This window comes from Heterodontus francisci, chromosome 19 (assembly GCF_036365525.1).
Source record: "Heterodontus francisci isolate sHetFra1 chromosome 19, sHetFra1.hap1, whole genome shotgun sequence".
Taxonomy (NCBI): Eukaryota; Metazoa; Chordata; class Chondrichthyes; order Heterodontiformes; family Heterodontidae; genus Heterodontus; species Heterodontus francisci.
In genome coordinates this window covers 14898871-14913638 of record NC_090389.1, presented here as the reverse complement: position 1 = coordinate 14913638, position 14768 = coordinate 14898871, and the positions used below count along the sequence as shown (strand labels likewise).

At 45.0% G+C, this 14768-nt stretch overlaps 1 protein-coding gene across 1 annotated transcript in view; it reads right to left on the bottom strand.

The window, feature by feature from the left end:
• Positions 1 to 14768, bottom strand: part of dock3 (dedicator of cytokinesis 3) — a 1369418-nt gene that overhangs the window by 265909 nt on the left and 1088741 nt on the right. The window contains exon 17 of the mRNA XM_068052296.1: positions 11130 to 11236. Within this exon, the coding sequence (XP_067908397.1) occupies positions 11130 to 11236 (107 nt within the window). The remainder of the gene's footprint in view (positions 1 to 11129; positions 11237 to 14768) is intronic.

The following is a 14768-nucleotide window of genomic DNA, read 5'->3' as shown; positions in this document are numbered from 1 at the left end:
TACCAGAAATATACAGTAAACTAGGGGCTAAAAGGTTGAAGAAATTAAGAAAATTCATATCAGCAGAGAAAAAGTATTGGAGAAACTTAAGGGACTAAAATCTGATAAATCTCCAGGACCTGATGGCCTACACCCTAGGGTTCTAAAAGAGATAGCTGCAGAGATAGCTATGATTTTCCAAAATTCCATAGATTCGGGAATGGTCCCATCAGACTGGAAGCTGGAAAACGTTACACTGCTTTTCAAAAAGGAGGGAGAGAGAAAACAGGGAACTACAGACCAGTTAGCTTAACATCAGTCGTCAGGAAAATGCTGGAATCTATTATTAAGGAAGTCTTAACAATGCACTTAGAAAAGCACAGTATGATTCGAACAAGTCAACAAGGTTTTACTAAAAGGAAATGAAAACAAAATACTGCAGATGCTGGAAATCTGAAATAAAAACAAGAAATGCTGGAAATACTCAGCAGGTCTGGCAGCATCTGTTGTTTGCCTTTGCTCCATGACCTTCTGGTCAGTTATTCTCTGTGACCTTGTCCTAGCAACACCTCTTTTGTTATCTCTTGCCCTACCCCCGCTTTACTTGCTTAAAACCTATTACATTTCTGGCTCTGCCAGTTCTGATGAAGGGTTACTGACCTGAAACTTTAACTCTGCTTCTCTCTCCACAGATGGTGCCAGACCTGCTGAATATTTACTAAAAGGAAATCCTGTTTGACAAATTTATTAGAGTTTTTTGAGGATGTAACAAGTAGGATAGATAAAGGGGAACCAGTACATGTAGTATACCTAGATTGCCAAAAGGCATTCGAGAAGGTGCCACATAAAAGATTAGTAGGCAAAATAAGGGCTCATGGTGTTGGGGGTAATATATTAGCATGGATAGATGATTGGTTAACAGACAGGAAACAATGAGTGGGCATAAACGGGACATTTTCAAGTTGGCAGGCAGTAAATCATGGAGTGTTTCAAGGATCAGTGCTGGGGCCTCAGCTATTTACAATCCATATTAATGACTTGGATGAAGAGACAGAGAGCAATGTATCTAAGTTTGCTGATGATACAAAGGTAGGTGGAAGGATAAGCTGTGGGGAGGACACAGGGATGCGAAGAGATATAGACAGGTTAAGTGAGTAGGCAACAAGATGGCAGATGAAGTATAATGTCGGGAGTGTTAAGTTATGCATTTGGTCGTAAAAATAGAAAAGCAGAATTTTTTTTAAAAGGTGTGAACCTTGTAAATGTCGATGTGCAAAGAGACTTGGGTGTGCTTGTACAAGGAACGCAGAAATTTAGCATGCAAGTACAGTAAGCAATTAGGAAGGCAAATGTCATGTTGGCCTTTATTGCAAGGGGATTGGAATACAAGAATAAGGAAGTATTGCTACAATTGTACAGGGTTTTGGTGAGATCACACCTGGAGTACTGTACGCAGTTTTGGTTTCCACATTTAAGAAAGGATACACTTGCATTGGAGGCAGTACAGCGAAGGTTCACTAGCTTGGTTCCTGGGATGAGGGGTTGTCCTATGATCAGAGACGAGGTAAATTGGGCCTGTATTCTCTGGAGTTTAGAAGAATGAGAGGCCATCTCACTGAAACATACAAGATTCCAAAGGGGCTGGATAGGGGAGACACTGAGAGATTGTTTCCACTGGTCGAGGAATTTAAAACACAGGGGCATAGCCTCAGGATAAGGGACCAATCATTTTAGACTGAGATGAGGAGAAATGACTTCACTCAAAGGGTTGTGGATCTTTGGAATTTTCTACCCAGTGGGTTGTGGATGCTCCATCATTGAATACATTTAAGGCTGAGATAGACAGATTTTTGGTCTCAGCGAATCAAGGGATATGGCGAGTGGGCGGGAAAGTGGAATTGAATCCTAAGATCAGCCATGATTCTTTTGAATGGTGGAACAGGCTCGATGGGCCACACGGTCTACTTATGTTCCTATTTCTTGTGTTCTTGTGTTTGCTGGCAGCAGTGCCACAAGAAGTTTAATGAACTGATGCGAGTGGTTAGGATCAGTGAATGCATCTTCACCTGATATCTCCTACCCACAACTCCACTAGCCTCTCACGATGCCAAAGGAAACTACGAAGGTATGAGGCGCGAGTTGGCCATGATGGATTGGGAAACATTACTTAAAGGGATGACAGTGGATAGGCATGGCAAACATTTAAGGAGCGCACAGATGAACTGCAACAATTGTTTCTCCCTGTCTGGTGCAAAAGTAAAATGGGAAAAGTAGCCAAACCATGGCTTACAAGGGAAGTTAGAGATAGCATTATATCCAAGGAAGAGGCATATACATTTGCCAGGAAAAACAACAGACCTGAGGATTGGGAGCAGTTTAGAATCCAGCAAAGAAGGACCAAGGAATTGATTAAGAAGGGGAAAATACAGTACAAAAGCAAGCATGCGGGGAACATAAAAACTGACTGTAAAAGTTTCTATAGGTATGTGAAGAGAAAAAGATTGGTGAAGACAAATGTAGGTCCCTTAGAGTCAGAAACAGGGGAATTTATTACAGGGAATAAAGAAATGGCTGACCAACGAAATGCATACTTTGGTTCTGTCTTCACAAAGGAGGACACAAATATCATACCAGAAATGTTGGGGAACACAGGGCTTAGTGAGAGAGAGGAACTCAAAGAAATCAGCATTAGTAGGGAAATGGTGTTGGGGAAATTGATGGGATTGAACTTTGCACTGGAGTGCTGACTTGGGTTGCTTTAGAGTGTTAAAGTGGAAGTTTGGTGACTGAGGAAGTTCGGTGAGGAGGGAGCGAGGAGCTCCTTTCATTTTCTACCTGTCCTCAAAGAGCGTGAGGGGAGCCGAGAGTTTCCAAAGAGCACAGCTGACTGGTGAGTAAGTCCTGGTGGGTATTTTTCAAAGTGGATTGAATTGTAAGTCATTGTTTCAGCAAGACTTAGTTGTTTTTTTAAATTATAATCTTCTAAAGTTTTAAATTTAAAGGGTTTAGTCATGGCAGGAGAGCTTGAAGCCATGGTTTGCTCCTCTTGCTGCATATGGGAATCTGGGAACATTTCCAGTCCCCGGGACCAGCATGTGTGCAGGAAGTCTGTCCAGCTGCAGCTCCTGGAAGCTCGGGTTTCAGAGCTGGAACGGCGGATGGAAACACTGTGGAGCATCCGTGAGTCTGAGAGCATTGTGGATAGTGCGTATAGAGAGGTGGTCACACCGCAGCTGAAGGGACTTGAGGAAGGAAGGGAATGGGTGACCACCAGGCAGTCCAAGAGAATCAGGCAGGTAGTTCAGGAGTCCCCTGGGGTCCCGCTTGCAAATCGGTATTCCATTTTGGAGGCTGATGAGGCTGGTTCCTCCAGGGAGTGCGGACAGAGCCAAACTTCTGGCAGCGCAAGCAGCCTGTCTGCACAGGAAGGGGGAAAGACAGGAAGAGCAATAGTAATAGGGGATTCTATAGTCAGGGGAACAGATAGGCGCTACTGTGGCCGTCAACGTGACTCCAGGATGGTGTGTTGCCTCCCTGGTGCCAGGATATCACTGAACGACTGCAAGGCATCCTGAAGGGGGAGGGTGATAAGGCAGAGGTCATGGTACATGTTGGTACCAATGACATAGGTAGAAAGAGGGATGAGGTCTTGCATCAAGAATTCAGGGAGTTAGGCAGCAGACTAAAAAGCAGGACCTCTCGGGTTGTAATCTCTGGATTACTCCCAGTGCCACGTGCTAGCGAGTATAGAAATAGGAGAATAGCACAGATGAATGCGTGGCTTAAGAGTTGGTGCAGGAGGGAGGGTTTTAGATTCCTGGACCACTGGGACCGTTTCTGGGGAAGGTGGGACCTGTACAAGCGGGACGGTCTACATCTGAACCAGAGGGGGACTAACATCCTTGCTGGTGGGTTTGCTAGTGCTGTTGGGAGGAGTTTAAACTAATTTGGCAGGGGGAGGGGATGCAGACTCCTAGCAGAATAGGGACACAGCTAAACACAGGAAAGCAAACAAGTCAGAGGGAATACAGCGGAAGTAAGTTTCAAGGGAGTAAGACCAGGATGGAAGGCCTCTCCTTTAATGCCAGGAGTATTGCAGGTAAAACGGATGAGTTAAGGGCAATGATTGACACGTGGAATTGTGATACAGTAGCCATTACGCAGACATGGTTGAGGGAGCGGCAGGATTGGCAGCTCAATAACCCGGGATATAGAATCTTCAGGCGAGACAGAGGAGGGGGTAAAAGAGGATGGGGCATTGCAATATTAGTTAAGGAGTCAGTTACTGCAGTAAGGAGAGATGATTTCTTGGAGGGGGCATCAAATGAAGCTTTATGGGTAGAGTTTAGGAATAAAAAAGGAACAGCCACATTGCTAGGTGTTTATTATAGACCCCCAGATCGTCTGCGGGAAATTGAGGAGCAAATATGTGTGCAATTTGCAGAGGTGTGTAAAAATAATAGGGTAATTATATTAGGTGATTTCAACTTTCCCAACATTAATTGGGATAGTCATTGTGTGAAGGGATTAGATGGAGTGGAGTTCTTAAAATGTATACAGGAGAACTTTTTAGCTCAATATGTAGAGGATCCAACAAGGGAGAGTGCAGTGCTGGGGAATGAAGCCGGACAGGTGGACGATGTGTTGGTGGGGGGGGGGCATTTTGGTAATAGCGACCACAACATGGTACAATTTAAGCTTGTTATGGAGAAAGAAATAGACAAGTTGCAAAAAAAGGTTTTGGATTGGGGGAGAGCGAATTTTAGTAAAATAAGGCAGGATCTGGCCAAGGTAGACTGGAAAGAGTTACTTGTCGGGAAATCTACAGAACAGCAGTGGGGAGCATTCAAAAAGGAAATGGGGAGGGCACAGACCCAACATGTTCCCTCAAGGGTAATAGGTCGGAGCAACAATCCCAGAGAACCATGGATGACCAGAAACATTCAGGGTACGATGAGAAGGAAAAGAGAGGCTTTTAGCAAATACAAGGAGAGCAAATCAATGGAAGCATTACTGGAGTACAGAAAGTGTAGGATGGAGCTTAAGAAAGCAATTGGGAGAGCAAAGAGGGGATATGAGAAAGCTCTGGCTGGTAAAAGTAGGGAAAATCCCAAGATATTCTAGAAGTATATCAATGGGAAGAGGATAACCAGGGAAAGAGTAGGACCCATTCGGGACAAAGGGGGAAATTTGTGGGTGGAGCCAGAGGACATTGGTAGGGTGTTGAACGAATACGTCACATCTGTCTTCACCCAAGAGAATGAGGATGTAGATATGGAACTTAGAGAGAGACTGTGAGGTTCTTGAGCAAATTGTCATCGGGAGTGACAAGGTATTGGAGGTTTTGGAAGGCTTAAAAGTGGACAAATCTCCAGGTCCGGATGATTTGTGTCCCAGGATGCTGTGGGAGGCGAGGGTGGAGATTGCAGGGGCTCTGACCCTAATTTTTAATTCCTCTCTGGCCACGGGGGAGGTGCCAGAGAACTGGAGAACAGCTAATGTGGTCCCACTATTTAAGAAAGGTTTTCGAGATAAGCCAGGGAACTACAGACCAGTAAGTCTCACGTCAGTGGTAGGGAAACTATTGGAGAAAATTCTGAAGGAGAGAATCTATCTCCACTTGGAGAGGCAAAATTTGCTTAGGAATAGTCAGCATGGCTTTGTCAGAGGGAGATCATGCCGAACAAATTTGATTGAATTTTTTGAGCATGTGACCAGGTGTGTAGATGGGGGTAGTGCAGTTGATGCAGTTTACATCGATTTCAGCAAAGCCTTTGACAAGGTCCCACATGGGAGACTTATCAAGAAAGCAAATGCACATGGGATACAAGGTAACTTGATAAGGTGGATTCAAAATTGGCTTAGCTGTAGGAGACAGAGCGTGATGACAGACGGCTGTTTTAGTTACTGGAAGCCAGTGCCCAGTGGCATTCCACAGGGATCTGTGCTTGGTCCCCTATTGTTTGTCATTTATATAAACGACATAGATGACTATTTGAGGTGTAGGATCAGTAAGTTCGCGGATGACACAAAGATTGGCCGAGAGGTTAACAGTGAGTGTCTTAGGTTACAGCAAGATATAGACGGGATGGTCAAATGGGCAGAAAAGTGGCAGATGGAATTTATAGCTGAAAAGTGTGAGGTGATACACTTTGGAAGGAGTAATGTGACACGGAAGTATTCAATGAATGGCTTGACACTGGGAAGTTCCGAGGAACAAAGGGACCTTGGCGTGTTTGTCCATAGATCTCTGAAGGCAGAAGGGCAGGTTAATAGGGTGGTGAAAAAGGCATATGGGACACTTGCCTTTATCAATTGAGGCATAGATTACAAAAGCAGGGAGGTCATGTTGGAGTTATACAGAACTTTGTTAAGGCCACAGCTGGAGTACTGTGTGCAATTCTGGTCGCCACATTATAGAAAGGATGTGATTGCAATGGAGGGGGTGCAGAGGCGATTCACCAGGATGTTGCCTGGGATGGAACATTTAAGCTATGAAGAGAGGTTGGATAGGCCTGGGTTGTTTTCACTGGAGCAGAGAAGACTGAGGGGTGACCTGATCAAGGTGTACAAGATTATGAGGGGCATGGACAGGGTGGATAGGGAGCAGCTGTTCCTCTTAGTTGAAGGGTCAGTTACGAGGGGTCACAAGTTTAAGGTGAGGGGCGGGAGGTTTAAGGGGGATCTGAAGAAGAATTTTTTTACCTAGAGGGTGGTGATGGTCTGGAATGCCCTGCCTGGGAGGGTGGTAGAGGCAGGTTGCCTCACATCCTTTAAAAAGTACCTGGATCAGCACTTGGCATGTCATAACATTCAAGGCTATGGGCCAAGTGCTGGCAAATGGGATTAGGTAGACAGGTCAGGTGTCTTTAATACATCGGTGCAGACTCGATGGGCCGAAGGGCCTCTTCTGCACTCTATTATTCTGTGATTCTGTGAAGGCCGATAAATCCCCAGGGCCTGATGGTATGCATCCCAGAGTACTTAAGAAAGTGGCCCTCGAAATAGTGGATGCATTGGTGGTCATCTTCCAAGATTCTATGGACTCTGGAACAGTTCCTACAGATTGGAGGGTAGCTCATATAACCCCACTATTTAAAAAGGGAGGTCGAGAGAAAACAGGGAATTATAGACCAGTCAGCCTGACGTCGGTAGTGGAGAAAATTCTAGAGTCCATGATCAAAGGTTTTATAGCAGAGCACTTGGAGAACAGTGGTAGAATCGGACAGAGTCAGCATCATTTTACGAAAGGGAAATCATGCTTGACAAATCTACTACAATTCTTTGAGGATGTAACTAGTAGAGTTGATGAGGTGGAGCAAGTGGATGTGGTTTATTTGGACTTTCAGAAGGCTTTTGACAAAGTCCCACATAAGAGATTAGCATGTAAAATTAAAGCGCATGGGATTGGGGGCAGTGTATTGCAATGGATAGAAAATTGGTTGGCGGACAGGAAACAAACAGTAGGGATAAATGGGTCTTTTTCCGAATGGCAGGCAGTGACTAGTGGGGTACTGCAGGGATCGGTGCTAGGACCCCAGCTATTCACAATATATATTAATGATTTAGATGAGGGAACTAAATGTAATATCTCCAAATTTGCAGATGACACAAAACTGGGTGGGAGGGTGAGTTGTGAGGAGTATGCAGAGAGGCTTCAGGGCGATTTGGACAAGTTGAGTGAGTGGGCAAATGCATGGCAGATGCAGTACAATGTGAATAAATGTGAGGTTATCCACTTTGGTAGCAAAAACAAGAAGGCAGATTATTATCTGAATGGCTATAAACTGAGAGAGGGGAATATGCAGGGGTCATAGTCTAAGGATATGGGATAAACCTTTCAGGACTGAAATGAGGAGAAATCTCTTCACCCAGAGAGTGGTGAGCCTGTGGAATTCGCTACCACAGAAAGTAGTTGAGGCCAAAACACTGAATGTTTTCAAAAAGGAGTTAGATATAGCTCTTGGGTCTAAACAGATCAAAGGGTGTGGGGCGAAAGCCGGAACAGGTTACTGAGTTGGATGATGAGCCATGATCATAATGAATGGCGGAGCAGGCTCGAAGGGCTAAATGGCCTACTCCTGCTCCTATTTTCTATGTTTCTCATGCACCACACCCCCATCACTCAGCCAGCAGCACTCCCTGGTACTCAGGTCTCAAGCCTAACATCCAGATACTCCACCTTACCCTCACACGTATTCTAATGATGCCTGCCGCATACCCAGTTCACGCTGCTTCCACATATCTCCAGCTATTCAGCTATGGCAGGCATATCAGTCAAACAGCGTAACACAATCACTGACATTCTGGCCTCCCTCTTTCAGAAAAACAAAGGTGGAAAACAAGAAATGGAGCAGTGTATAACTGGCAGGGGGCAAGGACAGCTGCATCTCCTGAGCCGACAGAGGAAATGGTTCCTCACGTCATGGTGCCAGCTGCAACAGAGCCCATGGCATCTGGCATTACTGAGAACATTGAGGATGATGGCTTGTTCCTGCCTTATGCCTCTTTTCAAAGCTCAACCTCATCCTGCTCTCTGGTATGATGAGCTAATGGTGTGGCCATGGACCTCTCACTTCCCACCCCACTGCCCTTCCCTCAGACCAACCTTCCCTTTCTGATTTTCTGCTTTCAGCCACCCAAGAACTGCTGCATCCCCAGCCACAACAGCCCCAGGAGAAGGAGAAAGAGCAACAGCACAACACTGATGAAGAGGCCTTGTCACTTGATCTAACTCATGGATATCAGCTCTTCATATACCTTCGAAGTAAGTACAGAGTTGGGATCTGCACAGGGTGAGCCAGTAGGCATGAGTGGGCTGTAGCCATGCCAGGGGGAAAGGCTGATTTATGTGCCAGCTCGTCAGAGGGCGAGGTCGCAGATGAGTTCTGCAGAGGTTTCAGATGAGGACCTCAATGGTGTGGCATACAGGAGAACACTGATGGGCATGCACACCAAGATGCTGGGTACGTTGAGTGGTCTGCCAGACAGCCTCCTGTCATTGTTAAGGGGCACGGAGGAGTTTGGCTTCAGAGGGCACCTCCTCAGCCTTTGCTCCATCTCCCTGTCATCTTGCAGACCCAGAGGCACTGCAACTGCAGACCATAAACTTGTTGCAGCCTTTGTGTAGATGGGTCACCCAATCCTTTCCTCTCCCTGTGAAGATGCAGACACATTCCTGCCAAATCCAGCAACTTACCACATCACCTCCAAAAATAGTCTAGATACTCCCAGCAACTTTGCAATTGCAGAAGTTATTCTAAATTACTTTACCTGCAAGTTGGGTTCCTGGCCCTTTAAGCAATGCTCGTGCTGGTCTCCTCTTACAACTGAACTCTTGTTCCTTGGTGAGTGACAATTGAATAAGTACATTGGACCTGTGTGGTCTAAATTTGGAAGTTCAGCATCCTATCAGATAGTGGAGCTGAGTGATGCCATGATAGCCCAGGTTAGATGCTTCCTGTGCACACAGGGGACGTCAATGCAAGCACCTCAGCATAGGGACCATGCTGCAAGTGGCTGGTGGTACAGCATGCCCCACCTGGAGGGCATTTGGCTTCCATAGGACCATCTCAACTGGTGCTATGGATCTGAATTCAGTGTCAACACTTTGCACGTGATAAAGTGTGCTACTTTGAGGTGTGACGATTGTATCATCTCTATTATATCATGGTGCTGTCTGAATGAAGTGTGCTAAAAACAGCATATTATAGGACTGAACTCAATGAGTTTATTGTACTGTGAGTTAGAATGCTAGTAAAACAATGCTCAAGCAGAAATCTACCACCTACAAGTGTCACATTTCCAATTAGTCTTTCAGCCAATGTACTGCAATTCTGTATTGGGCCTGGAGAAGTCTGTTAAGTTCTTTTGGAGGTGAAAATTTCACCTTCTTCATACTAATCATTGCCATCATGTTTTTATGCATTGAGTTGTTATGATCTGGAACTCACTTCCTGAAAGGGTTGCGGAAGCAGATTCAGTGGGAATTTTCAAAAGAAAATTGGAGAAATAATTTGCAAGAAAAATTTAACCGGACTATGGGGAAAGAGCGAGGAAGTGGATAGAAATTGCTACGGGCATGATGGGCCAAATAGTCTCATTTTGTGCTGTGATATTATGTTACGATGATCGATGGCTAGAGTACTGAACAACTTCTATCTCGAATCTACAAACACTTTCCAAATCAGAGTTTCGGATGTTTAAGGGTCTTATTGATTACATTTTCTTCTCGAACCTCTCATGCCGACATCCACTTTCTCCCTGCATTCAGCATATGGATTTATCAAGTGAATCATTTTGTGGCAATTACACTAGATACACAAGAGCATTTGACAGTGTTTTTAAATTGATTAGTTCAAAATAGTTTCTCGCTGATCGTTGTGTTTGTTTAAAAGTTGGTCACAGTAAATTAATGCTGACTGTAATAATCCACAGACAATAACTGTAGCATTACCAAGGTTCCTAATGTGGATATCAAACTGTGTTGTAATTAATTTGTGACAAACACTGAATAAATGGCTACTTGTATTAAAGGCCAATCACAAAGGATTTTCACTGTGAGGGCTGGGAAGAATCCAGTAGTCTGACTCAGCACACTTCCTTACCATCACAACAGCATAATTTCAATACAAATCTGGAGAAATTTCAACATATACTTTATTGGTTAAAGTCAGGCATGCCACTGGGGGAAGGACTTTAGAACATCACTGTGGAGGGGTGAGTGGGAATGTGCCTACAATTCCAGAAGATCAATGGGTAGGGCTAGGCTCTGATTCTAGATATCACCAGGGAGGGAGTCTGTGAATCGAAAAGATTAATGAGTGAGCGGAAAATCTGTGACCCAAGAAGATTGCGGGTTGCATCTATTACCCCAGCATATTGTTGGTGGGTGTCGATGGCTACTGCAGCTTGCTAAAGGTTTAGATTAGAGATACAGCACTGAAGGATGAAGGGGAGGAATAACTGGCACTAATAGCAGATTGCTGGGAGTGTGTAAGATTAGGTTCTAGGCTGCAGCCCTTTGAAAGGACCATTGAATGGGTCTGAATCTGAAGTGCTTGTTGACAGGATACCACAATTAAACTGACATGCAACATTGTAAGAGTAGCTGCTACATCTGATAAGTGAACAAAGAGGACTGTAATTACCTTATAAACATACAGCTCATGGACATCATCTGAAAGTGTTGTACCATCATCTCGCATCAGTGGTGTAAATGCAAAACCAAACAGCTTCTTTTCACCTTTGTCTTTTGCTAAATTAAAGTTGGACATTGAAATTAGGACTTTGGGTAAGAGGCAATGGAACAAAGTTTTACATTATCAGTACTGTGAATCTGAGCAGCTGCAACTGTTTATCCCAGTCAATATACACCCCTATAACCAGAGCAGACATAACGGTGGCCCGGATCTTGTGTTCATAATAATGGTGAGGCTAACAGTGTTCACTGTTATTATGGAGTTAATCGGAGAGCAACTTCTGGCATCCACACATGCGCATTTAAACACAAGAATCTGGAAGCTGCTGTCAGAGATACCCTGCTCCTCCACAGAGAGCGCTGTAGCAGTCCTTGCTGGTAGGCTTGACATTGAAAAACATGCAATGGCATGAACTTGGGGTACTTGCCACTAATTCTGTTGAAAGATAACATAAAACGTTAGGGCTGGTGCATTCAGGAGTAAGTGCATTTTAATGGTGTTTTCGGTCATAATTACCACCAAACAACTTCTCTGGCCCTGAAAATGTAATTTTACAAGTGTGCAATCTCATCCTTGCTGCGGGCAAAGTTCTAGGCTTGGCCTCCCTTCAGAAATCCAAGGGTGCTGAAATCAGTTAGATCAACCCAGACTGGACCAGGGATGGAAATGTAGATATTTCTTATCTGTATGACTCACTACCACACTGGGCATTTTCTGACTGAGCCAAGCTCAGAGGATTTTCTGGGAGGGTTACACAGCCAGGCTATCTATTGACCCTGTTCTGGAAGTGCACATATATGAATGTTGAATGGCAACAGTTTCAGAGCTAGGTGTGATGGTCCCAAAGTCGAATAGCCTGGCTCAAACATGAATAAGAACCACTTTGGAAAGGTACCGGAGGGTGACTGGTACACAGTGACTAGCATCCCAGTGAGATAACCAATGCTTCAGGAAAGCAAAGGAGCAGGGAGGTGCAAATTGGTAAGTGAACGGAAACAGCAGTATCAGCTTGGTTATTGCAGGATACTGGGCCATAATAACAGCTGCAGACACCCAATGATCTGAGTTTATTACTGGTTTTGCAGGTAAAGGTACAGCTCTGTCAGTTCTTCTGTATACTGGTGGGAATAGACCCAATAACAGGGAAAAGGTGTGGAAATGCTTTATCTCTTCCGTGATCATTCTTTACATGTCAACCTAGATGGTGAGTGCCCGCAGGCTGTTTGATTCTTTTCTCTGGTTCAGGATGGAGATCAGCTAACTCAGCAGACTGGGAATCAAAGTCAGAACCTTCTGGTCCATATTGCTGAGTTACTTGCCACTCCAGACATTTAAGCACATAATTCAAGCTGACACTCCAGCCGGAATTTGACACCCCCCACAAAGAGCGGGAAGGTGGCGGGCGTAAAATGGACCAGGAGGCTCGGGGGCCCTTCCGGACCCGCTCCCACCTCCTCTGCCAATTTTTGCAGGGCGGTGGTGGCGAAAAACGGCCCACCCGTCCCAGGCCAATCAAGGCCCTGAAATGGCCACTGAACAGCCACTTAAGGGCCTCTGCTTGCCGCTACGGCGATTTTACCTGTGGATGGTCGGGCGGCCAGGCCCAAGAAAAGCCGCCAGTTAAAAACAGTCGGCTCTCTGATGGCCTGGGGGCAGGCCCTCATGATCGGGCATCTGTGCCCGATGGAGGGCCACCCCTGCTGCCCCAACCACCCCCAACACCCAACATGACCCCCATCCCCACAAGCGACCACCCTTGCCTCGCCGGGGTCCGACCGGTCACCCACAGCGGGGCAACGAAAACTTACCTGCGTTCCAGGGCTCCCCGACATCTTCCTCACAAAGCTGGGCTGCAGTCCCAGCAGTTGCCACCACTCCCGACAGATTGGCCGGCAGCTCCATTATGCAGGGGTTCCTGCCTTAAGCGGGCGGAAGTCCCGTCTCAGAACAATTAAAGGCTGAGGACCCGCAAAATGTGGGTCAGATCCCCAGGCCAGTCAGAAGTGGGTTCGCTATAATTTTTCAGTCGGTAGATGGCTCCCGTCCGCCAAGGGTAAAATCCTGGCCTCCACTGCCGTACTGAAGGAGTGCTGCACTGTTTTAAGTGTCGTCTTTTGGATGAAACATTAAACCGAGGCCCTGTCTACCCTCTCAAGTGAACATAAAAGGTCCCATCGCACTATTTCAAAGACAAGCAGAGATATATTTATCTCTCAACAAACATCAAAAACAGATTTTCTGGTCATTATTGCATTGGTATTTGTGGTAGCTTGCTGTGTGCAAATTGGTTATCGCCTTTCCTACATTACAACAGTGACTACACTTCAAAACTACTTAATTGGCTATGAAGTGCTTTGGGACAGCTTTAGGTCATGAAAAGTGCTATAAAAATGAAGTCTTTCCTTTTCTACAAAATGAATCATTGGGGAGCTCTGGACACCGCAACAGCGCGGTCAAGATACTTTCACAAACACATATCTTGAATAAATATGGAATAACAGATAGTCTGTGTCACTTACAGATGGGATTTGGTCCCATGTGAATTTTGGGCCAGTGTGTTCAGGAAAATAAATCTATTAAACATAAAAAAATCTTTGCTAATTCAACATATGCAGATTTGTAACAATGAAGGACAGATCCCACACCTGTGATACAATCATTCCCCTTTGTCCTGGTCTCTCAATCCCTCACAACCTCCTGGACATTATATGGATAGAACCATCTCACCTCAATACACTTCACAAGAGAAAAGCATGGAGTTAAGTTTGTGAAAATTTTCATTGTTCCATTAAAAAAAAAATGCAGAAATAGAAAGGACATATTGAAATACGCTTTTTCAATTTATTTTCTCACTTTTACTCCCAACTGATCTTCCCGGGTTGCATGCGTCCAAGGCCACTTCATTGAGCAGACAGGTCTCTCGTAGGGCTCTGTCTAAAACTACTTTGAGAATGGTCAATAGGAAATGAGAGAGAGGGCCAAGGATGACTTACCTTTTAATTTCCTCTTTTTTCCTGTGGAAATGAAGCTAAGGTTAGGAACTTGAGTAGTAGATGACTCAGTGTATGAACGACTGAGCAACCACTGCATGGCATAGCAGTTGAGGGCTTTTGGACATTTTGCATGAAAAAAATGCCACTGTTAATGGTTCGGAGATTCATCAGACTGATTCCTGGGATGGCAGGACTGACGTATGAAGAGAGATTGGGTCGATTATGCTTATATTTGCTAGAGTTTAGAAGAATGAGAGCAGATCTCATAGAAACCTACAAAATTCTAACAGGACTAGACAGACTAGAGGCAGGAAGGATGTTCCCGATGGCTGGGGAGTCCAGGACCAGGGGTCACAGTCTAAGGATAAGGGGTAAGCCATTTAGGACTGAGATGAAAAGAGATTTCTTCACCCAGAGACTGGTGAACCTGTGGAATTCTCTACCACAGAAAGCAGTTGAGGCCAAATCATTAAATATATTCAAGAAAGAGTTAGATACAGTTCTTAGGGCTAATAGGATCAAGGGATATGGGGAGAAAGCGGGAACAGGTTACTGAGTTTGGATGATTAGCCATGATCGTATTGAATGGCGGAGC